We start from the raw sequence: 25990 nt of genomic DNA, 5'->3' as shown, positions 1-25990 counted from the left end.
TGTTTAATTAAAACACACACACACACACTTAAGAGTTGAACTTTTCCCTTTCCCACATTTTGTATCCTTAAACCTATCTTCCTGGAAAGGGAACAAGTGAACTTTTTGAGGTCCCCAGTTAGGACTACAATACTTAATCATTTATTGAAGAAAAACAGCATCTCTTTATTTAGGGATAATACTATACTTAAAGAAACTCGCACTATTAATTGGGAAAAGATTAATATACATGAAATAAGCAAAAAATACCCACATAATTCTAAAATACATTCATTTATTCAACAAATATGTTAATGTGTGCCATTGGTCAGACACTGGCTTTAGCTGTGTAGATGAAAAAGTCTTTGTACTTGTAGAGCTTCCATTCTCATGCAGACAATATAAATGAATGGATAACTAAATACATGATATAATTTCAGGTAGTCAGAAGTGCTATGAAATGGTAAAGTATACAACACTACCTGCAAGTACTATCGGAATTCAGGATAGGGAAGGTTAGAAAAACCAACCCGGAAGGAATTAGTCCATAATAATGCTTAATAAATGTTAACTAGCTACATTATTATTATCATTATCATTATCATCTTCATCCTCATTATTGCCATGGTCTCTGAAAGATGAGAAGCTGTAAACATGAAGGCTAAATCGCTGTGGAGATGCTTTCAAGCATAAAAACATAAGAGTAGGAGGCAAGAACGAACAGGGGAAATTTGTGAGACACAAAAGAAAGTAGCCTGATGAGAGCAGAGGGCAGAGAAGAAATGAGACTTGCTAGGTAGAATGGTCAAATAATGGGAACCTTTGAAATAAAATAAAGTGCCTACTATGGGGGGGCAGTTCCTTCCCTGTACGTGGTGCCTATCTCAAGGCAAAAGTAGAGAAGAGATTTACGACGAGGATTTTATTAGGTTGGTGCAAAAGTAATTGCAGAGAAAAAAAAGAAGTGTTTTACGGAGGTCATTTTGACAAGCTGTATTTGATTTTTTAAAAAAGAGATTAAGATAATACATTTTATGTTATGTGCTTTTTACCTAATTTTTTAAAAATGAAGAAGACAGATGAGGAGGAGGAGAAAGAGTTCAGATGACTGCTAGGAGATGAAATCCTATACCAGAGAGAAGAAAGAAGGGTGACCCGTTCTGCCCTAGGTCTTTTGGTTATTTGAAGTAGCTGCTTCTCCACCCCACCCCCAGAAACAGTAACAAGCACTCACCACCTTCTTCAGTGAGTGTGTGAAAGAATAAAGGTCAGGAGAGAAAACATGTTTAGTGCATCTGAAAGGAAACCCGCGAGTTAACCACTTCCTTCTGTCCCCACCCTTCCGTCTTTCTCTAAATATTGGTGAGGTTATGGAGCTTGCGTTGGCGCGCGGGAAGCCGAGAAGAACGGGACTCAAAGCCCGGCTGGGAAGTCAGGTATCTAATTGGCCGGCGATAAGGGTTTCACCTTCAGGACTGGAGCTCCACAAGATTCAACCGTTATATCAACATCCCCGGCCCAGGTCTTACCATCACAGCTTCACAAACTCCAGGTCGCCTAGGCGCTGCGCAGGAAGCGCTTGCCAGCCCCGGACTTCTGCGCGCGCTGCATGCCCATTGGATGTGTTCATTCCCACCCCAGCCAATCCCGAAACTCGCTCGGACGCTGACAGAAGACTGCGCCGCTGCTTTGGGATTTGTAGCTGAGTTTTGTGTCGCGCCTTTTCTGACGATGCGAACAACATGGCGGCGGAAAGTGGTAGCGATTTTCAGCAGAGACGTAGAAGGCGCCGGGACCCGGAGGAACCGGAAAAAACAGAACTCAGCGAAAGAGAGCTGGCAGTAGCAGTGGCGGTGTCCCAGGAGAACGATGAGGAGAACGAAGAGCGCTGGGTTGGACCTTTACCTGTGGAGGCAACACTGGCCAAGAAGAGGAAAGGTAGCTGCAGACATAGTACCGGGACGAATTGGAGTGCTGCGTCCGCTGAGTAGGAGGGTTCAAGCCAGATCCGAAGAGGGATGATGTGTGGAGTTTTGTGCCCTCAGAACAGAGGGCCGTCCTCTCACTTCTGGCTACTCCATACTTGCATGTCTTAACGAAATAGTGATTTAAGCGTAGTACAACGTCTTTTTGATAATATCTAACACTTTTGATCATTGATTTGTTATGACAGATGCTAAAACTAACATTTTCCTATTCTTATGTGTTTGGCTCCTCTCATTTACTCCCCACAGCAGCCACATGAAGTTGGAATTTCGAACTCTTATTTAGGTATGCAAAAGGGTACCAGTTCTCTTTAAGGCTTTAGTTCAGGAGTGGTGTTAATGTATTAATGTGTTGGGGCGCGAGAGGAAGGCGGTGCTTATTTCGAATCATGGTAGGTAAAGATAATTTCAACTCTGACACTTCCACTAATAAAATTTCGCATCTAGGGAAAGTGACGTAAGCTTCCTAGATCACAGATTTGTTTTCATCCAAAACCCGAAGTCTGTGGTTTTGAAATCACGCTCTTGATACGATGGGCTGAGGCATTTTGTCACTAACGAGGAATAATCACAAATTATTATCAAATAAAAGGGGTGGGAAAAGGGGTAGATTAAGTTTTCTTGTCTTTGTTGTTTTGTTATCTTGTTTTTCTGTGAAATGTTTTCCTTAAGTATTTAAGACATTTTAAATGTGGTCTAAGCTCAAATCGTACTTTAGCACTTTCCCTTAAAAAACTTCAATGATTTGTCATTATTTTCTCTCTCTCTCTCTTTTTTTTTTTTTTTTTTTTTGAGACGGAGTCTCGCTCTGTCGCCCAGGCTGGAGCGCATGCAGTGGCGCTATCTCGGCTCACCGCAACCTCCGTCTCCGGGGTTCAAGCGATTCTTCTGCCTCAGCCTCCCGAGTAGCTGGGGCTACAGGCGCACGCCCGCACGCCCAGCTAATTTTTGTATTTTTAGTAGGGACGGGGTTTCACCATGTTGGCCAGGATGGTCTTGATTTCTTGACCTCGTAATCTGCCTGCCTCGGCCTCTCAAAGTGCTGGGATTACAGGCATGAGCCACGGCGCCCAGCTCATTATTTTCATTAAAGCCCAAACTCCCTCACATGGCATATAAAGCCCTTTATGATGTGATCTCTCCTTACCTTCTTAGTGCATCTTCCATTATCTTGCTCTCCCAACCCCTTACTTTGTACTCCACCATTCTAAAATCACTCGAGAATCGGTCTTGTACTTTTTTTCCCTCTGGATTCCTACCCAGATATGGTGTTTCTACCGGGAATAATTTCCCTCAACTCTTCCACTGAACTGACTTTTGGTCAACCTTTAGCACTTAGCTATCATCTTCTCTGGGAAGCCTGTGACTTCTCCAGTCTGGACTGGATTTCTGAAGCACTTTGATCATAACTCTGAGGTAGTTATCTATCAATACTGAATTTACAGGTAGCCTTCAAATTTTATGTATCCAAATTTTGAAGAAGCTGTTTTTTTGAACGTTGTATATTGACACCCTTACAGTGCATTATCATTTTTACTTCCTGGTCCTCTTATTAAATGTTTCCATAGTAACCATTTTATTTATGGCACTTGCCGCAGTTTCTAATTATATATTTATTCATGTGATTGATGAATGTTTCTCTTCACTGCTAAGACTGTAAACAAGTAAGAACCAGAATCACGCCTTTTTTGTTTCATTGCTTGGTGTACAGTGCTTTGCCTAAGTATTTAATGACTGCATATTAAGACATATAAGACAAGTGTCTTATAAACTTAATATAACGGAGACAGATATAAATTAGTAGGTGTGAAAATCTTTCCTCTTAATCAGTTATTTATTGTTTTAAGACAGCCAATAGTTGGCCGGGTGTGGTGGCTGATGCCTGTAATCCTGGCACTTTGGGAGGCTGAGGCGGGCAGATCATCAGGTCAGGAGTTCTAGACCAGCCTGACTAACATGGTGAAACCCCGCCAGTCTCTACTAAAAATACAAAAAAATTAGCCGGGCGTGGTGGCGCACACCTATAATCTCAGCTATTCAGGAGGCTGAGGCAGGAGAATCACTTGAACCCAGGAGGCAGAGGTTGCAGTGAGCTGAGATTGTGCCACTGTACTTCAGCATGGGCAACAGAGCAAGACTCCGTCTCAAAAAAAAAAAAAAAAAAAAAAGCCAATAGTTTATTCAGTTTGAAGAAAAAAATTGAAACTGAAAAACATACATGGAATGTTACAAAAATATTTAAAATTTTGTCTAAATGGACAAGTATTTAACAATTTCAGCTTTCTAGAAATGGAGTCACCCCCTTTAACATGTTCTTTGGACATTGGACTGTTGTATATATTTTCAGAAAGACATGATTATATAGCACTATATCTCTTCAGGACAGGAACTGTGTTTTACTCTTCTTTATGCCCATGTGACCTAGAACGTATTTTGTTCTTAATAAGTATTTGTCCACAAGTGAACTATCACACAGAAAAAGGAATCTGGATCAGATAGGATTAAGTTTATCTACATACTACAGAAAAACCCAAAATAACGATGTTGAAGAGATAGAGCTGTACTTTTATGTGTAGAAGTACCAAGACAGGCAGGCAGTCCAGGATTGGTGTGGAGGCTCCAGAAGTTCCTAGGCTCTCTCCAGCTTTCTGCCCTAACATAACTAAGGTACAGCCCTCATCTTCATTTCTCTGAATGATTATTAAGATTACAGCAGTCATATCCCAGTTCCAAGCTATAGGATTGAGGAAAGGAAGAAGGGCACACTTTTTCAAGACTTCCTGTGACAAAACATTTCCACTTTTACTCATTAGCATATGGTTAAACCTCACTCCAGGGGAAAGTGAGAAAGGTCATGTTATATCTGGACATCAATATGCCCATATATAAATGGGGGTTCTGTTCCTAAAAATGAAGGGAAAAGTAGTTTATCAGACACAAGCCTGAAACAGCTCGTCATGTTTAATTTAGCAACTTTTTTTAGGCACGTTTGGCCATCGTTCAGTTATTTTATTTGGGATACATATAATTCTCCCCTCCCCTCGTTCCCTCCTTCCTTCCCTTCTTTCCCTTCCTTCCCTTCCTTCTTCTCTCCCTCCCTCCCTTTGTCTTTCTTTCCCTCCCTTCTTCTTTCCTTCCTTACTTCCCTCCCTCATTCCCTCCATCCCTTTCTTTATTTTTTATTTTTTTGCTAGTAAAATTGTTCATACCTCATATAATAAATCAGTATTTCCTGACATTCCTCAGATTACTACTCTTTCAGGTGGATTTTTTCCAGGTTTTGCCGTTGGAAAAAATTTGAGATACATTCAACTGGATACTCCCTAGGATGTTCTCAGGCGTAAAAATCTAAGAATTTTACCATGTTTAAATGTTTCAAACACAGTGTCAGTAACTTGAAAGAGAATCAGTGCTTTAAATATTAACTGAGACATCTTACAGATGGCCACTGGACTCTTTTAAGTTAGCACTAAATTATGTCTACAATGTTAGGAAGATGGTTGTGATATTTTCATGGAACTTTTTAATTTTTTTTTCTTTTTCTTTTTTCTTTTCTTTTCTTTTTTTTTAATAGAACATTCACATTAAGCCAGAAGCACTCATTTCTTAAGTCCTGGGGACAGTTAGCATGTATATAGTACCTGGGAACCTGTTGTAACTGACTAAATAATGACGCTATTCAGTGCTCTGAAATAATAGACGTTAAAACTGAGATAACATACTGGATTTTTTAATTGTGAATTGAGAAAAACTAAAATCCAGGAGAAAATACCAAGTAGAGTGTAGACAATTTTAAATAAAGAAAATACAAAATAGTATTTGGTTTATTTGTTAAAAATAGATCTTATACTTTACTTTTTTTTCTTCAGTCTTAGAGTTTGAAAGAGTCTATCTTGATAATCTCCCCAGTGCATCCATGTATGAGCGCAGTTACATGCATAGAGATGTTATCACCCATGTGGTATGCACCAAGTAAGTCTATCACATCTTTTTTACTTTGTTCTGAGTTTATTTAAAAAAAAAAAAAAAGCTTCAATTTTGAGGTAGATTTATAGAGATAATTTTAAGATTTTATAGATTTTTAATTTCTTAAGTTCTGAAATAAAGGCCTACATGTTCTTTCCTATATCGTACAAATAATGCATTCTCTAAGATAGAACCCCTGAGTTTATATGTATGTCTTTGGAGATAAATGCCAAGAGGGGAATGAACCAGGTAGTGTCTGAGCTTCCCTGAAGAAGAGGGTACATTAGTTAAGATATGAGTAACTGGTACCTGGCCTCTTTGGCACTAGTGGAGAAAATGTGGGCTAACATACCCTAGGAATAGCAAAGGACCTTCAAAACAGATGAGTAGGTTCATGGAGAAGGATAATAATAGTACAAATTGAGCACCCCAAATATAAAATGCTCCAAAATCCAATAGTTTTTGAGTGCTGACATGATGCTCAAAAAATGCTCTTTGGAGCATTTGAGATTTTCTGGTTAGGGATGTTCAACCAGCAAGTATAATGTAAATATTCTAAAATCTGAGAAATTGAAACTCCAAAACACTTCTGGTCCGATACATTTTGGATAAGGGATACTCAAACTGTAGTAATATTCTACTGTTTGTTGAGCTTATAGTATGTCCCAGGTACTATGCTAAGGCTTTTTCTTTTTTTATCTATCAAGTTAAGGCTTTTTCATAAATTTTCTTATTTATCATAAGGATAATCTTGTGAGTTAGTACATGCTCTTCATTTTAGAGATGACGAAACTGAAGTTTAGAGAGGTTAGATAGCATATTAGGCTACTATTTAAAAGGCAAGGGCTAAATCCTAGAAGACTTTTTATTTCTTGTACGGGTTTTGAACCTGTGAGCAGGAGAGTAACATCATCAGATTTATTTTTATTAAAGGACCACCCTGGCTGTGGTGAGATGAATGGATTCAAACAGGGCAAGAATGGATACAGGGAGATAAGTTAGGAAGCTGGTATAGAAATCTGGATGAGATATGGTGGCTTGGATGATACTAGCAGTGAGTATGGGAAGTAGGTGGATTACTTTACGCTTTTTTAGATCAGTCTATTCTTGATGTCTTGAAGACAAATTTAATTTCATATATAAATCTAAATAAAATATTTATATTTCATGTAAAATAGGATAATTCTGACCAAATGTTAGCACCTTTTCTAGTCTCAAGTTCACAGTGTGGTAAAACAGTATATATATACATATTAGCATTGCTGTCACTCTCTTCTCAAATATTTTTGTTTTGTTTTTTTAACCCAAGACAATGGAAGGTAATACAGAGAATATAGGTTTTGTGGTGTGGTAGATTGAAAGCCACTCTAGCTATATGGACCTGAGGCAAGTACATTTAACATTTTAAAACTATTTCCCACTTATAAAATGATGATAAAAATACGTAGAGTTGCTGTAAAATTAACTAAGGTAATATGTACAAAGTACCTGACATATACTGGGTTTCCATAAATGATTTCTATTTTTACATACCTAATAGGAAAGATTCTTCTGTACAAAATCTTTTTGATACTTAAGTAACCAAAATACCTTGTATAGGATATAAAAAAAACTTTTGTTGAATTTTGTTGCATATGAAAGTAGTATGTTTAGATTTACTTATCAGCTACTGACAAATAGTTTATTTTCTTGTGAAAAGACTGTCTGTAGGGTAATTTTAGCAATAAGGAATCCAAAGTGTAGTGATTCCTAGTGAGATTTTTATTTTAATGTCAAATTCTAGTTCAATTCTGATCCTAGCTCTTGAGGTTAAAATTAGTACAGCTGTAACTGTTTTGACATCCAGAAAGGAGTTTCAAAATTTGCAGTGTTCTGTAATATAGTGGTCTGCTTAAAGAAGGGTTTTTTTTTAAAAAAAAAACCTATTATGCACAAGTCAGATTCTTAGTGAATGATTGCTTTGGGAATACTGAGTGATTCATAGATCTGTCTTAGAAATTAACTTTTAACATTTCATATATGCAGAACAGATTTTATTATTACTGCCAGTCATGATGGACATGTCAAGTTCTGGAAAAAAATAGAAGAGGGAATTGAATTTGTTAAACATTTTCGTAGTCACCTGGGTAAGAATTGCACCTCATTTTCTTGTAGCTCTTTCCTAAACTATACTAATTAAAGTTTAAATTTTTAAAATTTTTTTTCTTTGAATCATGCACACTTATTTTACTGGTATTTACTAGAATGTTTTAATTTCATTTATTGAAATAGGAGTTATTGAGAGTATTGCAGTTAGCTCTGAGGGAGCATTGTTCTGCTCTGTGGGTGATGATAAAGCAATGAAGGTGTTTGATGTAGTGAACTTTGACATGATCAACATGCTGAAACTTGGGTGAGTCTTTTTAAAAGTATATATATTTTAACTTATTGAAGTAATTTGTAAATCAGACTTTACCATTTAATAGGTTATTTCTAAATAGTATATTACCATATCTTTAAATAAAATGTACTGTTGGGTTTTGCTTGGAAAATTAGATACAGTGAAGCCTTATAATGTTTGGAAGCATCTGCTATGATTTGTTATCAATCACAGAAATTTCTAAACAGCATCATAACAAGGATTCCTTATATCCAAATTGACATTACTTAGTAATATTACTGGAGCTCTGTCATATCTAATTACTGGTAGTTACAGTTAACTTCCTTGCTTTACTTATTTCAGTAATATAGAATTGAGTTCCTATAAGATTTATTCACATTTTTGGAATTAAAGCTATTTATTGGTGACTTTAAACTTTGGAATATATTGATACTAAAACTATGGTTAGATTGTACAGTATTAAGACTGATACTTTGTTTTAAGCATGTCTTTTTTAAGATAACATATTGAATTTATACACATCTAAATGAATGTCAGCTTGAAAGTCATAACAGTGTCAGAAAGTTTTGGGACTCGCCTTAGTCCGCTTGGATGCCATAACAAAAAAACCATAGACTAGGTGACTTAAATACAGAAATCTATTTTCTCACAGTTCTGGAGGCTGGAAAGTCCAAGATCAAGGTTCCATCAGAGTTTGATTTCTGATGAGGGCTGTCTTTCTTACTTCTCCCTATGTTCTCCCATGGTTGGAGGAAGAAGGAAGGGAGAGGGAAGAAGGAAAGGGAGATCTTTTTTTCTTCTTATAAGGCTACAAGCCCATCAGATTAGGACCCCAACCTGACTCTTATGAGCTCATTAACCTTAATTACCTCCTGAAGACCGTGTCTCTCGAAATTCCAACTGATGGAATTCCAACTGTGGGCTGAATTATGCCCACAATTCAAATAATTTCACATCTTAGAATTTCCTTCAAAATCAGTTTATGACTTTATGAGCCACTAAAGGAAATAAATCTCATTATTTATGGTTAGAATGGCACAAACATACCTGTCTTGATCACCTGTCCTACTCCCCAGGTTTGTTTCCTCAAAGCTTTCCATTCACAGATATTGAACGTTTGCCCTTTGAGAATACTTGGAAGAGTATATTTCAGACTTTGATAGAAATTCTTGAAGAAGAGGTCTGGAAGGTTTTGAACATCAGCACCGTGGTTAGAATAATAGTGTCACTTCTCCGAATCTCTACTTTGAAGGGAAACAACATTCATTTTTGAGTGTTTTAGTACAATTGATTAGATCAGTCTGAATTCTGTTATGCGTTGTTCATCAGGTAGAATGTTTAAAGCTTTGAGCTTTAATATCAAGATTTAGTTAGTAATGAGAGTGTTTTAGGACAGTGTTTTTCTTTGAAGTATTGTCATAATAAAATATTTGATTTAAATATTTCAAGAAAGGATTTATAAAATACACTATTACATGCTAATCTATTTTAAAGTAAGTTATACATAGACTGTTGTACAGAGATCCAAAAAGCAATGTCCCAGAAGATCTTAAGGTCCAGATCTGATTAGGTTTCCTTATCTGCCCAAGAGAAATAAGTGTGCTGCTATATGCAGTTCTCTTCTTATGTTTTGACAGATCCTTAGAACTATCATTATACTGATGAGGTCAGAAAGAGAAAAAATAAGTAACTATTCTTAGCTGTTCCTCCCCATTCTGTGTCTCTGCTACTTTTGAGCAAGGAATCCAAAACTGTCTAAATCACCAGCCAAGACATTTTTGGTAGTGGGATAGGGAGGGATGCTTGCTTGTTGTGCTGACCTTTTTTTTTCCCTCTCAATTCTTTACGATTTTAGCTATTTTCCTGGACAGTGTGAGTGGATCTATTGCCCAGGGGATGCAATTTCTTCAGTTGCTGCTTCCGAAAAGAGTACAGGAAAAATTTTCATTTATGATGGCCGAGGAGATAACCAGCCACTTCATATTTTTGACAAACTCCATACATCACCTCTTACTCAGATACGGCTAAACCCAGTTTACAAAGCAGTAGTGTCTTCTGACAAATCTGGGATGATTGAATACTGGACTGGGCCTCCTCATGAATATAAATTCCCCAAAAATGTGAACTGGGAATATAAAACTGACACTGATTTATATGAATTTGCCAAGTGTAAGGCTTATCCAACCAGCATATGTTTTTCACCAGATGGGAAGAAAATAGCTACTATTGGTTCTGATAGAAGAGTTAGAATTTTCAGATTTTTAACTGGAAAACTCATGAGAGTCTTTGATGAATCACTAAGCGTAAGTGTTATTTAAATTTAACCGTACTTTACTTTTCTAAAAATGCTTTATTTTATGCCTTTTCTTGAAAGATCTTTTTTCTACACATAGACATTTAGATAGAATTATTTTTTTCTTAGCACATTAGAGATATTCAACTGTTTCTGTCTTGTAGTGTTGCTCTTTGAAGGTCTCTTCTCTAGGGGTTTATGATGTGCGTTTTTCAAGTCAATTATTGTCTTATTTTTGTGGTTATTTTGTTTTTTACAATTTTGTTTTGTTTGCAAGCTGTTAAGATCCTCAAAACTCATTCTAGGACCCCTTATCTTCTCACTCTTTATTCACTCCTGTCCCTATGACTACTTCTAAATTTACTTCTCTAACCTTCTATTACAAGCAAACCTGGTGCTATCTCTTGTCCTGTCTTCATAAATGGTGCCAATATCCATCTAGTTGCTCAAACCAGAAATCTAAGAGTTATCCTTAACTCTTTTACCCTTCTATGTAATTCACTGGAGTCCTGCCAATTTTGCTTTCCAAATATACTTTAAATTCACCAATTTCTGTTCAGCACAGCTGTCACTAACCATAGTTCATGCTCTTTTGCCTGACCTATTACATGGCCTACTACCTGTATTTATTCTGGCTTCTTCCTAATATCCACTCTGCACCCAGGGCCATCTTTTACAAGCATATATCTGGTCATGTCATTCCTTTGCCAAGAACTTTTCAGTTAATTCCTTCTGTTCTTGGGATCAAGACCAGAGTCATGGCTTACCATGTTGTGATACCATAAGTCACCTTTCTCCCTGCCTTTTATTCTGCCATTTGGGTCTTCTTTTTATTTCTTGAACCTGCCTCCCACCACAGGACCTTTTTATAAGTTGTTTCCTCCACCTGGAGTGAGGCCCTCCCTCCCTCCTCATATTCCTCCATTACCTATTGAACTGGTACTTCAAATTTCAAATGAAGAGTCACTTCCCCTGGAAGGCTTTCACTAGTCATCCTGTCTTGCACAGTTTTTTTATTTTTTATTTTTTATTTATTTAATTAATTTATTTTCTGAGACAGAGTTGCACTTGAGTGCAGTGGCATGATCCAGCTCACTGCAACCTCCGCCCCCTGGGTTCAAGCGATTCTCCTGTCTCAGGTTCCCAAGTAGCTGGGACTATAGGCGTGTGCCACCACACTTAGCTAATATATATATATACATATATATATATATATATATATATATATATATATATTTTAGTAGAGATGGGTTTTCTTTTTAGTAGAGATGGTTTTTTTTTTTTTTTTTTTTTTTTAGTACAGATGGGTTTCACCGTGTTAGCCAGGCTGGTCTTGAACTCCTGGCCTCAAGTGATCTGCCTGCCTTGGCATCCCAAAGTGCTGGGATTACAGGTGTGAGGCACCGTGCCAAGCCAGCAGAGTTTTTTTTAATGTGACTGTAGATCACTGTTTCTTTTAGAGTATTTGATATGGTCATATTATTTGATTAATGTGTATCACCTCCAGTAGACTAAGCCCTATGTGATCTGTTTTAACTCATGATTCTATCTCCAGCAGTGAGAACAGTACCTCACACAAGAGTTACTCAAATATTTTGAAAGAGTGACTCTAGCCATCACTTGTTAGACTGCTAACAAGAATTTGTTACAGCATGTAGTCGTGGAATAAGAGTTTTTAATCCATGCAGTTAAGCGGTTTCTGTGATTGCAACTATTGCCATCAAGTGGTTCTCTGAATCCTCTGAGTCTGGATTGAACCTTTGTAGCAAAGTTTATTGTATGACAGTGTCAGTTCTTTTGTCCTTGGCAGTGACCAATTTGCATTGGATTCCCTGCTGTAAGCTCGTCATAAATTCTGTCAACTCTTTCTAGTGGCGCTCTTGATTTGGTGGCACGTGGTAATAAATGAGTTGGTTGTCTGTCTGTCTGAAGTAATATATTTCCAGACAAATGTGAAGATCTGTTTGCCAGCCAAATATCCTTATGACAAATTTTCTTGTTGGAAGAAGATAGCTTTCCACTCTGCTTTTAAGGAGAAACATTTATCGGTAATACTTTCTTTAATGGTGGCAGATAACTAAATATGACTTGCAATTTAAATATAATTTTAAAAGTCTATTAACTTGCAGCTCTTCCAAGATCCCTTAGGCAAAAAAATATTCAGAATCTAGTCTCTGGACACAAATCTCTTAACACACATACTCTGAGCTGCTCAATCCACTCTATTTGCTCATTGTTGTCTTCAACATTTGCTTAAATGATTAGCCTGAGGTGACAAGAAGTCAGTAGTAGAACTTAAGACAGAAGTGGAGATTCAGAATGAGAGTTTGCCAAAAAAGCCAACCATCAGTTAAATTACTTACAGTGCTAGTGACTAGTAAATGACTGGAATCTCAAGGAGGTGGTAGTGGAGGAGGGTAGTTTCTAACCAATCGGAATCCTAGTTTAACAGAAAAGAAATTGAATGGGATGGTGTAAATTATCTTTTAGTATTTATTAACCAAGGTCACTATATATGGCTGTGCAATTGAATATCACAGAAGCCCTGCTATGAAGTCTAGAGCACTCTGAAAAAGATTCTGATCAGGTACTTACCAGGTTGGATAACATTTATGGAATACTTATATAGGGACAGATGACCACCTACAGACCTTATGCCTTAAAAACTGAGTCTTCTCTCCAGCAGAAATGATCATTAGCCCTTCCCTGCAAAATGTGTAGTCCAGCATCCTAGGCTATTCCTGGCACATGAATAAGCAGCGTAATATGTATCAGTCTCTCTGTCTTTGAGACTAGAGACAAGAAAACCTAACAACTAGGCTTTTTAACTGTTCTGTAAGACCTTGACCTTGTGCTTATACCCTAACACACATACCTCATTTTGATTTTTTGAGTTTTGTATATAGTTCTAACCTTATCTAGAAAACACAAGATTATGGTTAATATAAGCATGAAATAAGGATAGAATTAGATGGGACAGAAGTCTGGCTTATTTTCATCTGCAATGGAGAGCTATTTTTGAATGCTACTGTTTGATGCCCTGATTGTGTAGAAAACAATGTAAAGATCGTTACTATCTTTTGGAAGGTTCATAATATGTTAATACAGTTATTGAGATGTGATGCCTATCTTGAAATGTGTGTAATATCAAAAGAAAAGTAAACCAAATTTCCAAACTATAAAGGACACTCATAGAAATAGTCATGTCTACTAAATCACATGTACCTAATGGTAATCTCACTGCCCTGTGTCAGAATAACTTGAGACATTTTCTGAAATATTATGAATTTGTTATAAATTAGTGAGATGAATTCATTCAGCAAAAATTGAGTGCTTGTTATGTCAGGCACGTAACCTTGCTCAAGGACCTCAGAGTCTATAGCTGCATTATCCAGTATAAATAGTCACTAGCCACGTGTCTACTGAGCATTTGATAGATGGCTAGTCCAAACTGAGATATGCTGAAAGTGTAAAATACAAGATTTCAAAGACTTAATTTTTTTTAAAAGAATGTAAGTTATCTCAATTTTTTATATTGTTAATGTTGAGATGATATTCTGGATATTTTGAGTTTAATCAAACATTAAAATGAAATTCACCTGTTTTCTTTATACTTTGTTTAATGTAACTACTAGACACTTTAAAATTACCTATGTGGCTTGTGTTATATTTCATTGGAAAGTGCTACTCTGTGACTTTTAAAAGGCAGCAGATGTATTCTGTAGAGAAAGCAGTAGTTCTATTAACCAACCGGGTTTTGTTTTAAATTAGAAGAACCAGTTACCATTTTGAAATACAATTTTTTTTTTTTTTTTTTTTTGAGACGGAGTCTCACTCTGTCCCCCAGGCCAGAGTGCAGTGGCGCAATTTCGGCTCACTGCAGCGTCTGCCTCCTAGGTTCAAGCGATTCTCTTGCCCCAGCCTCCCGAGTAGCTGGGATTACAGGCACACATCACCATGCCCGGCTAAGTTTTTATGTTTTTAGTGGAGACGGGGTTTCACCATGTTGGCCAGGCTGTTGTTGAACTGATGTCAGGTGATCCACCTGCCTTGGCCTCCCAAAATGCTGGGATTAGAGGCATAAGCCACCATGCCCAGCCTGAAATAATATTTTTTAGTGATTGGACTTACTAATGTCTATTTCATATTGTTTAGAATCCCTCTTAAGAAGTACAAACAGTTAGTGGCTCTTAGTATGTATTCTGCTTCTATTTAAATTCTCATTGCATATATAGATAGATGGGTTGATACAGATATAGGTATATGTATATAGAGTTTTTGTTACTAAATGGTTTATTTCCTAGATGTTTACTGAACTGCAACAGATGAGGCAACAGTTACCAGACATGGAATTTGGCCGACGAATGGCTGTAGAACGTGAGTTGGAGAAGGTTGATGCTGTAAGATTAATTAATATAGTTTTTGATGAAACTGGACACTTCGTGCTGTATGGAACAATGCTGGGCATTAAAGTTATAAATGTAGAGACAAACCGGTAAGCTTTAATATGAGGTATGTTTTTTAAAAATGTGTTTGTGGGGGACCATTTCCTCCATCATGGGAACAGTGGGAGTATTGTTTGTTCCAAGAAAAGTGGAATGGCCCCAAATGTCTAAACTTAACCAAATGTTTTGACTGGATTTTTCTGTGGTCTCTTGGTTGTTTATAATCTTATGTAGAAAGTTTCCACTCATGTTTGTAAAAGAAATGGAAAGAAGATATGCATAGTTTCAAGTTGTTGTGTGTTTTTTTTAACAAGTTTGTCTGTCTTTTGCTTATTGATTTAAATTAGCCTGGTTCATGTTAAATGTTGCCAAAGATTTTAACCACAGAATTCAGCATTACTTCCTGCTAGACATAAAATCAAAAGTTAAAATGCATGAAACCACAGTAAGCCTTTTTTGTGAAAACAGTCCATTTGGTCTTAGTACAAAATAGCTACAATCAGATACTCTCACTGAATGTAAATGAACAGAACTTAATATTTTAAGGAGAAAAAAATGTCCTGTACATTTCCATGTATAAACATATTTATATTGTAGTTCTTGGCAATACAAAATCTTTGAAGTTTTGCAGAACAGTTAACAGACATGGAATTTTAATAAGAATAGGTTAAAACTGTATAAACAAATGATTGATTGTTTTTAATAGACCTTACTTTTTTGAACAGTTTTAGGTTCACAGCAAAATTAAGAGGAAGATACAGAGATTTTCCATATACCCTCTGCCCCAACACATGCATAGCCTCCCCATTATCAACATCCCCCACCAGAGTGGTCCATTTGTTCCATTGATGAACCTACATTGACACCCAGAGTCCATAGTTTACATTAGGGTTCACCCTTGGTGTTGTATATTCTATAGGTTTGGAGAAATGTATAATGGCATGTATCCACCATTATATTATCATATAGAGTAGTTTTACTGCCTTCAAAATCCTCTGCTCTGACTGTTCAACCACTGATCTTTTCACCATCTCCATAGTTTTGCCTCTTCCAGAATGTGATATAGCTAAAATCATACAGTATGTAGTCTGTCCAGATTGGCTCCTTTCGGTAATATGCATTTAAGTTTCTTCCATGCCTTGCCACAGCTTGATAGCTCATTTCTTTTTAGCACTGAATAATACTCCATTGTCTGGATGTACCACAGTTTATCCATTCACGTACTGAAAGACATCTTGGTTGCTTCCAAGTTTTGGCAGTTATGTATAAAAGCTGCTATAAACATCTGTGTACAGGTGTTTGTGTAGTCATTTCAGCTCCTTTTGGTAAATACCAAGGAGCACAATTGCTGGATCATATGGTAACAGAATGTTTAGTTTTGTAACAAACAGCCAAACTGCCTTTCGAAGTGGCTATACTCTTTTTGCATTCCCACCAGCAATGAATGAGTGTTCCTGTCACTCCACATCTGTGCCACCATTTGGTATTGTCAGTGTTCCAGATTTGGGCCATTTTAATAGATGTGTAATGGTATCTTGTTTTAGTGTGGATTTCCCTGGCAACATAAGAGGTGGAGTATCTTTTCATATGCTATTTACCATTTGTATATCTCTTTGATGAAGTATATGTGAAGGTCCTTGGGACATTTTTTAATTGGGTTGTGTTCTTATTGTTGTGTTTTAAGAGTTCTTTATATATGTGTATATATATACATATATACATATATAATATACACACATATATATGTGTATATATACATATATATGTATACATATATACTTTTTTTTTTAAAAAAGAGTTCTTTATATATTTTGGATAACAGTCCTTTATGAGCCGTTCTCCTAGTCTGTGACTTTTCATTCTCTTGATTGGTTTTTTGTTGTTGTTGTTTTTTATTGAGATGGAGTCTTGTTCTGTCACCCAGGCTGGAGAGCAGTGGCACGATCTCGGCTCACAACCTCTGCCTCCTGAGTTCAAGTGATTCTTGTGTCTCAGCCTCCCTAGTAGTTGGGATTACAGGTGCCTGCCACCATGCTTGACCAATTTCTTGTATTTTTAATGGCGATGGGGTTTCACCACGTTGGCCAGGCTGGTCTCGAACTCCTGACCTCAAGTGATCTGCCTGCCTCGGCCTCCCAAAGTGCTGGGATTACAGGTGTGAGCCACCGTGCCTGGCCTCATTTCTGTTTTTTAACCTGAAAATTATAGCTGCCTACCAGTTTAAATTGATACCTTTTGGGGGGTAGAGAAACACTTTTAAAAATCTTTCACTAGTTAATTTTGTACATAGATAAGATAGTTGATTCCCAGCTTTTATCTGTAAAGTTGTCATAATTGGAATTAACTTCGGTGATTCTGTTGTATAAAACATTGTTATATTTTTAGGTGTGTGCGGATTTTAGGCAAACAAGAAAATATTAGAGTGATGCAACTGGCTTTGTTCCAGGGGATAGCCAAAAAGCATCGTGCTGCAACTACTATAGAAATGAAAGCTTCTGAAAATCCTGTTCTTCAGAATATTCAAGCTGACCCAACAATAGTCTGTACATCATTCAAAAAGAATAGATTTTATATGGTATGTGTAAGTACTAGGAGATTAGATGGTAATGTTCCTTCCAGTTTGGTTTGACTTTTCTTTGTACCTTCAACTGAAGAGAATGTTGGCACTAATAGCAGACTTCCTAAACAACCAGAATACCATCTTACATTAATATTGTAGAATTTTAAAGTAGAAGTTGATTTTAAGTATTTCTGTACTGTTTTCCATCATGTTTTGAAATTTTTCAACCTTGTTTCCACAACTATTTGTGTTGTTTTAGATAGTAGGAAGTTAGTGGTTATAGTCATAATTATATCCAAAATAGTTTCACTGTGGGATTTTAAAAGTGTTTTTATTTTTTCAGCCTTTACTCTTGAATATAATTTATCTTCCCCAAATTAGCACAGCTTCCTTCTCTAAATGCATTTCCTTTTTTACCTTTTGACTTTTATTTTAATGGTGCTACCTTGGAATTATATATTCCTGTGGAATTTTTTTTTTCTCTTCTGGAGAACTAAAAGTACTTTGCATGTTAACTAAGACTAAGATAGTTAAAATCAAACTACCGTGCCATGAAGGAGTAGCACAATTTTATTTGTTCATCCAAGCAGGAAAATCAAAAGTATAGAGACCTATGCCCTTGCATTCTATCCTTCACAATGGAATCAGAGAACTTTTTAAGACCCAAACGTGACTCTTATTTTCTGCCTAATACCCTTTAATGGTGCCCCAGCTATCTATGCTGGCTGGCCCTCCTCTCTTCTGTAGCTTTATCTTTCTTCATTTTTCATTCATTTGCTACACGAACCATACTGAAAGTTCACATGTAGTTGAGTGTGCTTTTTAAACTCTGGGCCTTTGCACAGGCTATTCATTCTGCCAGCCACACACCTCTCTCCAACTCCTAACTCATACTTCAAGTTTCAGTTTGGAAGCCCCTCTGTTTTTTGGAGATGGCGTCTTGCTCTGTTGCCCAGGCTAGAGTGCAGTGACGTGACTTCAGCTCACTGCAGCCTCTGCCTCCTGGGTTCCAGCAATTCGCCTGCCTCAGTCTCCTGGGTAGCTGGGATTATAGGTGCATGCCACCATACCCAGCTAATTTTTGTATTTTTAGTAGTGACAGGGTTTCACCATGTTGGCCAGGCTGGTCTCGAACTCTTGACCTCAGGTAATCCACCTGACTCAGCCTCCCAAAGTGCTGGAATTACAGGCGTGAGCCACCGCACCCAGCCTGGAAGCCCTTTTTAACATCAAGTCTGAGTTAGATGTGCCTGCTATGTTTCTCTTATGCTTCCCCTGTCATATGATGTGTCACACTTTTTGTGTGAACATCAATAATTTATTTTTTTGGCCTCTGACGCTGTGCTCTTCTTCTGAAGATAAAATCCATAAATACAGGCACTATGTCTTCTTCACTGTTAAATCCAGAAAGTTAGGAAATGACTATAGCATTACAGTATATTCATTCATTCCTCCAAAACATTGTAAACTGATGTAATGCTATTAAGGTTAACAGCATTTGATAAATGTATGAAATAGCAGTTTCCCTACCCCAACCAACCTTCCATCTAAATGGGTAAATTCTTTTAAGATGAGAATTTCATTTACACCTTTCAAAATTGTTACTAAAAATTTATTAGTATATGAAGGAAAAAAATTAATCGTTTTACCTTTAATTTAACTTTGTTAGGAAGTAAAAATTACCCATAAAAGATAATTCTTGGCCAGGAATGGTGGCTTATCCCTGTAAAAACAGCACTTTGCGGGGGCCCAAGCAGAAAGATCATTTGAGCCCAGGACCAAGACCTGCCTGGGCAACATAGCAAGACCTCATCTCTACAAAAAATTTAAGAAGCTAACCAGGCATGGTGGTGTGCACATGTGGTCTCAGCCATGCTGAAAGCTGATATGGTAGGATCTCTTGAGCCAAGGAATTCAAGGTTGCAGTGAGCTATGATCACACCACTGCACTTCAGCCTGGGTGACAGAGCAAGACCCTATTGCTAAACAAAAACAGGCAAAAAAGGATATTTCTTGATATACACTAAAAACACATACACTAATTTTCCATCCACTTTATTCAAAAAACTTATATTTTTTCTTTTCCAAGTTTACTTGTGTGTTGATTAAAGTATATATATTCATTATAAAGTTTGAAAAAATAGAGAAACAAAATAAGTCATTCACTGTAGCTTTATACAGCTAACATTGTTATGAATTTTCTTTGAGTCTTACTAGTACATATTCTTAAGCAAAACTAAAATGGTATGCATATATATGAATTTTGTGTCCCATTTTTCAGATCCAACAAGAAATAAAAGTATAATTTTACAAATCCATATATGAGCTAAATCATAATTTTTCAGATCCAACATCATGAAATAAAAGTATGATTTTACAAATCCATATATCAGCTAAGTCGTAACTTTAAAAAATTCATATAAACAGATAGTACAACAGACATGCCATTCCTTTGAAAACTGGAGAATAGGATGTTAAGGTGATAGCATCCTAACTTGGTTGTTTATTTGGAATCTATCCAAGCAGATCAAGGAATGACATTAGGCAAAATAGGGATGGAGGCACCAGCTTTACGTTCCCATAATTAAGTTACATCAGATAGAGGTTGCTTAGGAGAGAGCATTTCTACTTAAAGTAAAAGAAACAGGCCTTGAGAAGTCCAGAGTTTTAACAACTGAAAGGTTTTTCTCAATTCTTCCTAGACCCCGAGGATCTGAGATTTCTACAACTTCACTGAAAATTTGCATTCTTTCTCCTATGCTTCAGGGTTTAGAGTCTAGGTCAGTTGGGACTGTGAAAAAAAATTAAGGATCCATTTCAGATTCATTTTTGTGAATCCTTATTCTACCTAGCATGGGGTCCTGCTTATAGTAGTAATAACAACTGTTAATATGTATATAGTACCCTCTATGTATTAGGCACTGTTCTCCAAGGACTTAATATCTATTCGTTTAATCTTCACAACTACCTTCATTGCAAGGTAGGTACTGTTATCATCATATATGAGTGAGGGAAGAGAAGAAATGAATTCACATCCCCAAAGTCACAGAACTGGAATTCAAATCCAAACAATCTAAATAATGAACTGAGCAACAAACAGGTGGCATGTTAGGCCTTACTAGAAGGCATAAGTCGAGAGCTACCACAAATGAAACAATTATTCTTGTTAAATGTTTGCCCAAGAAAATTTCTAACCAAAGAAATTAAATTCCATTTGAAATCAATGTGTTCAGTATGTTATGTGGATCCTTTTCATATTAGACAATGTAAAAATAATTTAATTGCCTGACACATCCTGTATGGTAAGTGATTCCTGAAATAAGGATTCTGATGTGAATTCTTACATTTCTTAAGTACTTCATTAGAAATTCTATTGTTCATAAAATTTTTACCAGATGAAAACTTTAATTCGTTGACTCACTTTTTACTTTCCTCCTGGAGTTTACCAAACGAGAACCAGAAGATACGAAAAGTGCAGATTCTGATCGAGATGTTTTTAATGAGAAACCTTCTAAAGAAGAAGTCATGGCAGCTACTCAAGCTGAAGGACCTAAACGAGTTTCGGACAGTGCCATTATCCACACCAGCATGGGAGACATTCACACCAAACTTTTTCCTGTTGAGTATGTATAACAACTGTTTTTATTGGCTTATGTAATTAAGAATGTAAATGTGTATATCTGAAGAAACCATGCAACTTAAAATTCCCGTTACTTTGACTTAAGGAATTTTGAAGAAATGTTTGATAAAAAACATCTATTCCTGAGATTTCTGATAAGTGTTACGGTAGAAAATGGGAAATTTTTATGCATATATACTTTATAGGTTCATTACGAGGACAAAATGTATTGGCTATGAAAGTGCCGAGTGTAAACTGTAAAGTGATACACAAATGTCTATCATTGTTACTGTTAACAGCACATCTGAACTCTAGGTTTTGTGGATTGCTTTGCTTTCCTCTCAAAGCAAATCCTTAAGAGAAAGATAATTATGTTTCCTTACCAACAGTTGCTAGATACCTACTGTCTCTTTATAGTTTCAGTAGCTCTGTGTTTTAAAAGTGAACTACAAGCTGGGTGCAGTGGCACGCACTTTTAATCCCAGCTATTCAGGAGGTTAAGACAGGAAGATCAGTGGAGGCCAGCAGTTTGAGACTAGCCCGAGCAACACGGCAAGACCCTATCTCTTAAAAAAAAATTTTTTTTTATTAGCTGGGCATGGTGGCACGCACCTGTATTCCTGGCTATGCTAGAGGCTGAGGTCAAAAGATGTCTTGAGCTCAGGAGTTTGAGGCTGCAGTTAGCTATGGTCAAACCACTGCACTCCAACCTGGGCAACAGAGTGAGACCCTGTTTCTACAAAAACAAATTACAACAAAACCGTAAGGGCTTCAATTGAAAAAAAGGTGAACAGTTTTCTGGACAGTTTAAAAGACTGTAAAATTAATATACAATGTCAAATACAGTAGAGTATCTCTGGCCATTCTTGACCCAAAAAATGACATCTTTTACAACACTTTTACTTAAAAGTTCTTATTTATTAACATTTTGAATATGAACGTTTTATACCATATCTTGGTACTCAACAAATAACTAGGCAGCTCTAGACTCTTGGACAGTCTCACTTTAAGTGCTCAAAACCCATGTACTCTTCGGCCTTGTTTGCTGATGTACTTGGGTACAAGATTCTCTTGGTTCGTCCATTTCCAGCTCTTAGAAGTATTACATGGTAATGAACTGTATGAAATAATTGCATAATTTTCAGTTAATATTATTGAGAAAGCTTCGTACTGTGAGTGTGATTGTCATTTAAAGTTGAATAAATTTAGATGTCATTTCTATGATTAAGGTTTTGGCCAAGAGTATGTCGCTGTAGCATAACAATGCTTTTGTAAGAAAATGACCTTTCCCAGGAACTTAACCTATACTACTACATGCAGACCTATAATACTATATGGAGTAAACTAACTTAAGATATTGGGCCAGGTGCAGTGGCTCAGGCCTGTAATCTCAGCACTTTAGGAGGCTGAGGCAGGAGGATGTCTTGAGTCCAGAAAGTCAAGATCAGCCTAGGCAATATAGTGAGACCTTGTCTCTTAAGAAAAAAACATATTTTTAAGGTGCTGTGGCTGTATTTTTTTTGACTGCTAAATGACCTTGAAATTTTAATACTGTCAAACTCAAATATTAGTTAAGCAGTCATGTTCTAAAGATAACTAAGTTAAACAATAAGAATATACTACTTACATGACCCTCCGTGCTTGTCCTGAGATTAGAGATTATGAAAAAAAAAAACAACTGTCCTTCTGAAACATTCAGAAGACATGGAAAGGAAACATCATTAGGAAGCAGAACTGCAAAGAAAACTGTTTTAAGATGCTCTGAATAGGTTTCATATTTGTAACATATGTCTTAATAGGTGCCCTAAGACAGTGGAAAACTTCTGTGTTCACAGCAGAAATGGTTATTATAATGGGCATACATTTCACCGTATAATTAAGGTAAGTTACATAAATTTCATGTCATATAAGAAATACTGTATTATTACATAGCAAGAGATTTAAGCGCAAGGAATCTTCTTCTCTCACACTTATCAGTTTAGTGGAAAGGAACAGGAAAAATACACTATGGAAGCCAAAGGAGGAGTGGATGGTCATAAATATCAACATCTAGAATCAACAGGAATAGTGGCATGATTAGAAACACTGAAGCAATATTTTGTCAGCAGCTAAAGTAAAGGGTAAGATAATGAATAAAGGGTCATGCTGAGATAACATCAGTAACCTAGGTAACCTCTTTGTCGTGGCTAGATAGGGTCTAGATCTAGAAGATATGATTTTTCAATCATAGAGGAGCCACAGTGCCATCTGATCTGTGAGAACCTGTAATATACCAGAGGAGGAGAGAGAACTCAGCCCCTGGATTTTGTTGAGCAGCTTTCCATAAAGTGGATGGGGCACTGATACAGTGCTTGGTTTCTGGCAGGTCAGAAACGGCAGGATGAAAAGTCAGATCTCAGGGTCCTAAAGGAATTAGCGAAAAGGCTTTCCAGGAAATCCAGAGTATTTGGGGAAAGGGAGAGGGAGAAGAGGAGGGCAATTATATACAACATAACATACAGATCCTAAAATTTATAGTATTAACTGGCTTTATTTAGGTTATTGAGAAAGATAGAACATGTCTATAAATGAGAAGACGACCTTTGCATTTATGTTTCAATCAAGGTGGTGGTTGAGCAATGGAAATACATCATCCAAATTTAAGTGTAAGGGTTTAATCAAATCACTTTATAGTGACAGTTAATATTACACTGAATACAAAGCACTCTTGGCAGAAATAAAACTTCAAAGCGTACATATATAGAAAAGGACAGTGTAATGTTTTTGTGTACTTTCTGTTAAGGGCTTTATGATTCAGACTGGAGATCCAACAGGTACTGGTATGGGAGGAGAAAGCATATGGGGAGGAGAATTTGAAGATGAATTTCATTCAACATTACGACATGACAGGCCGTACACACTCAGCATGGCTAACGCGGGATCAAATACTAATGGATCCCAGTTTTTCATAACAGTAGTACCAACGGTAAGTACAGTATCATTGTTTATAAACTACAGATTGATAGGTTATGATGTAAGAGAGTGAACTCAGTAGAAGAGCTGCATTATTCTGTATTTTCTGCATTATTTATATCATCTACCAGAATACAAATATGAAAATGATCGAGAATATAAAATTATGTGACTAATCAGTTTAGAATTGGTAAAACAATACTGCCACTGTAGTAAGAAATACAATGGACTACGATTCAAGATACTTGAGTTTCAATCTCAACTCTGCCTCTACTGATGATGTAACCTAAAATAAATTATTTCACTTCTGTGAGCCTATTTCCTCATCTTTAGAATACAAAGATTAGAGTATATGAATTCACAATTTTGAGACAATTTCCCCCACATTTTAGTATCTCTGAAATCAGAATACATTAGATTTGATGAAATACAGTGTAAGGTAACCTAGCTCTATTGCTATGCCATAACACAAAATTATAAAAATTACCTAGTTTTTGTTTTGGAATTAAGCACTAAGTGATGAAGAAGGGAAAAATGTAACTACCTTCTGCCAGGCACATAGTTTTATGTAGTATTCACAGTACTTCTACTATCAGTATCCCCAGTTTTCAATAATAGATGAAGAAACAGTGAGACATGATTAACTTGCCAAAAGGTCAAGTAGCCAAGCTAGCATTTGAACTCCCACCTGTCTAATGCCAAAGTATGTGCTGCATAAACTATTTCAAACTGCCTCTGAATAAACTGTTCAGGTAAGAGTCCTCCAGAGACCTTTTAAAGCCTTAGCCACAATTCTGTAAGCCATGTGAAGTAACTTACCTTTAGGGAAGATCTTCCAGTTCCCTTTGGTCTGAAAGATGCAGATATTTAATTAAACATTATACTATGCTTCTATTTTTTTAATACACTGGAAATAAATTTTAAAAGCTGCTACATTTTTATTGCTGAGAAATTATTGTACTTCTTTTTAAATATATGCTAAAGGGGAGCATAAACTTAAATTCTCTTTAATTTGCTCAACCAGAGGATATAATTTAAAGAACTTGGGGTTTACCAAGATTTTCCATTTGTCCTCCAACACAGCCTTGGCTTGATAATAAGCATACAGTATTTGGACGAGTGACTAAAGGAATGGAAGTTGTACAGAGGATCTCCAACGTCAAAGTCAATCCCAAAACAGATAAGCCCTATGAGGATGTCAGCATCATAAATATTACTGTCAAGTAAAATAAGATTTGTTTTAATGTACTTGCAAATAAAAATACAATATTAAACAGATTATTTTACATTAGGAAGCTTAGGACTTGCTGAATATACAGATCATGTTTCAAAGATACAGTATTTTTGTATTTTTTATTAAAGCCTATTTTTTAAAAATTACCTTTGACTTTTCTCGCAATATTTCTAATCCTGGGAGGTGATAAATTGAAATGGACTAAACTCAGGCAAACAGCACTCATTATAGGTAATTTCTAATCAGCCTCAAATTAAATATTAAATAATTACAGTACTCTCCTCCACCCCCTTTCCCATGGTTTTCTTTCTACTGTCAACCATGATCCAAAAATAGGTGAGTACAATACAGTGAGATATTTTCAGACAGCAAGACCACATTCACTAACTTTTATTACAGTATACTGCTATAGTTGTTCTATTTTATTGTTGTTAATCTCTTACTGTGCCTAATTTATAAATTAAACTTTATCATAGAGATATATATATATGAAAAAACAATATATATGGGGTTTAGTATCATCTGAAGTTTCAGGCATCCACTGGAGGTCTTAGAAGGTATCCCGTGCGATGACAAC

General features: G+C 36.5%; 2 protein-coding genes across 46 annotated transcripts in view; one reads left to right on the top strand and one right to left on the bottom strand.

Moving 5' to 3' along the window:
• Positions 1-1798, bottom strand: part of CENPK (centromere protein K) — a 71565-nt gene extending 69767 nt beyond the window's left edge. For 17 of the 44 annotated variants that reach the window (XR_010157226.1, XR_010157223.1, XR_010157225.1 and 14 more), the window contains exon 1: positions 1509-1601. The gene's annotated coding sequence lies outside the window, so the exon portion shown is untranslated. Of the gene's footprint in view, positions 1-1213 lie in introns of all 44 variants that reach the window. The other 27 variants (XR_010157224.1, XR_008547975.2, XM_063811197.1 and 24 more) reach the window with 15 other exon arrangements.
• On the top strand, positions 1684-25559 carry PPWD1 (peptidylprolyl isomerase domain and WD repeat containing 1). Of its 2 annotated transcripts, XM_001164029.7 has the most exons (12): positions 1684-1917; positions 2214-2250; positions 5834-5936; positions 7956-8056; positions 8202-8322; positions 10166-10613; positions 14908-15098; positions 17434-17623; positions 21050-21231; positions 23027-23108; positions 24010-24192; positions 25263-25559. In XM_001164029.7, the coding sequence occupies exons 1-12, from the start codon at positions 1849-1851 to the stop codon at positions 25404-25406; spliced, it is 1851 nt and encodes a 616-aa protein (XP_001164029.1). In that variant the 5' UTR covers positions 1684-1848; the 3' UTR covers positions 25407-25559. The 2 variants fall into 2 exon arrangements, with proteins under 2 accessions (XP_001164029.1, XP_001164190.1); XM_001164190.7 differs by lacking the exon at positions 2214-2250 and having other exon boundaries at positions 1702-1917.
• Positions 25560-25990: the final 431 nt, after the last annotated feature.

The sequence above is a fragment of the Pan troglodytes genome, chromosome 4, assembly GCF_028858775.2.
Source record: "Pan troglodytes isolate AG18354 chromosome 4, NHGRI_mPanTro3-v2.0_pri, whole genome shotgun sequence".
Taxonomy (NCBI): Eukaryota; Metazoa; Chordata; class Mammalia; order Primates; family Hominidae; genus Pan; species Pan troglodytes.
The sequence above is the reverse complement of the archived record's forward strand: the minus strand, read 5'-3'. Positions and strand labels throughout refer to the sequence as shown.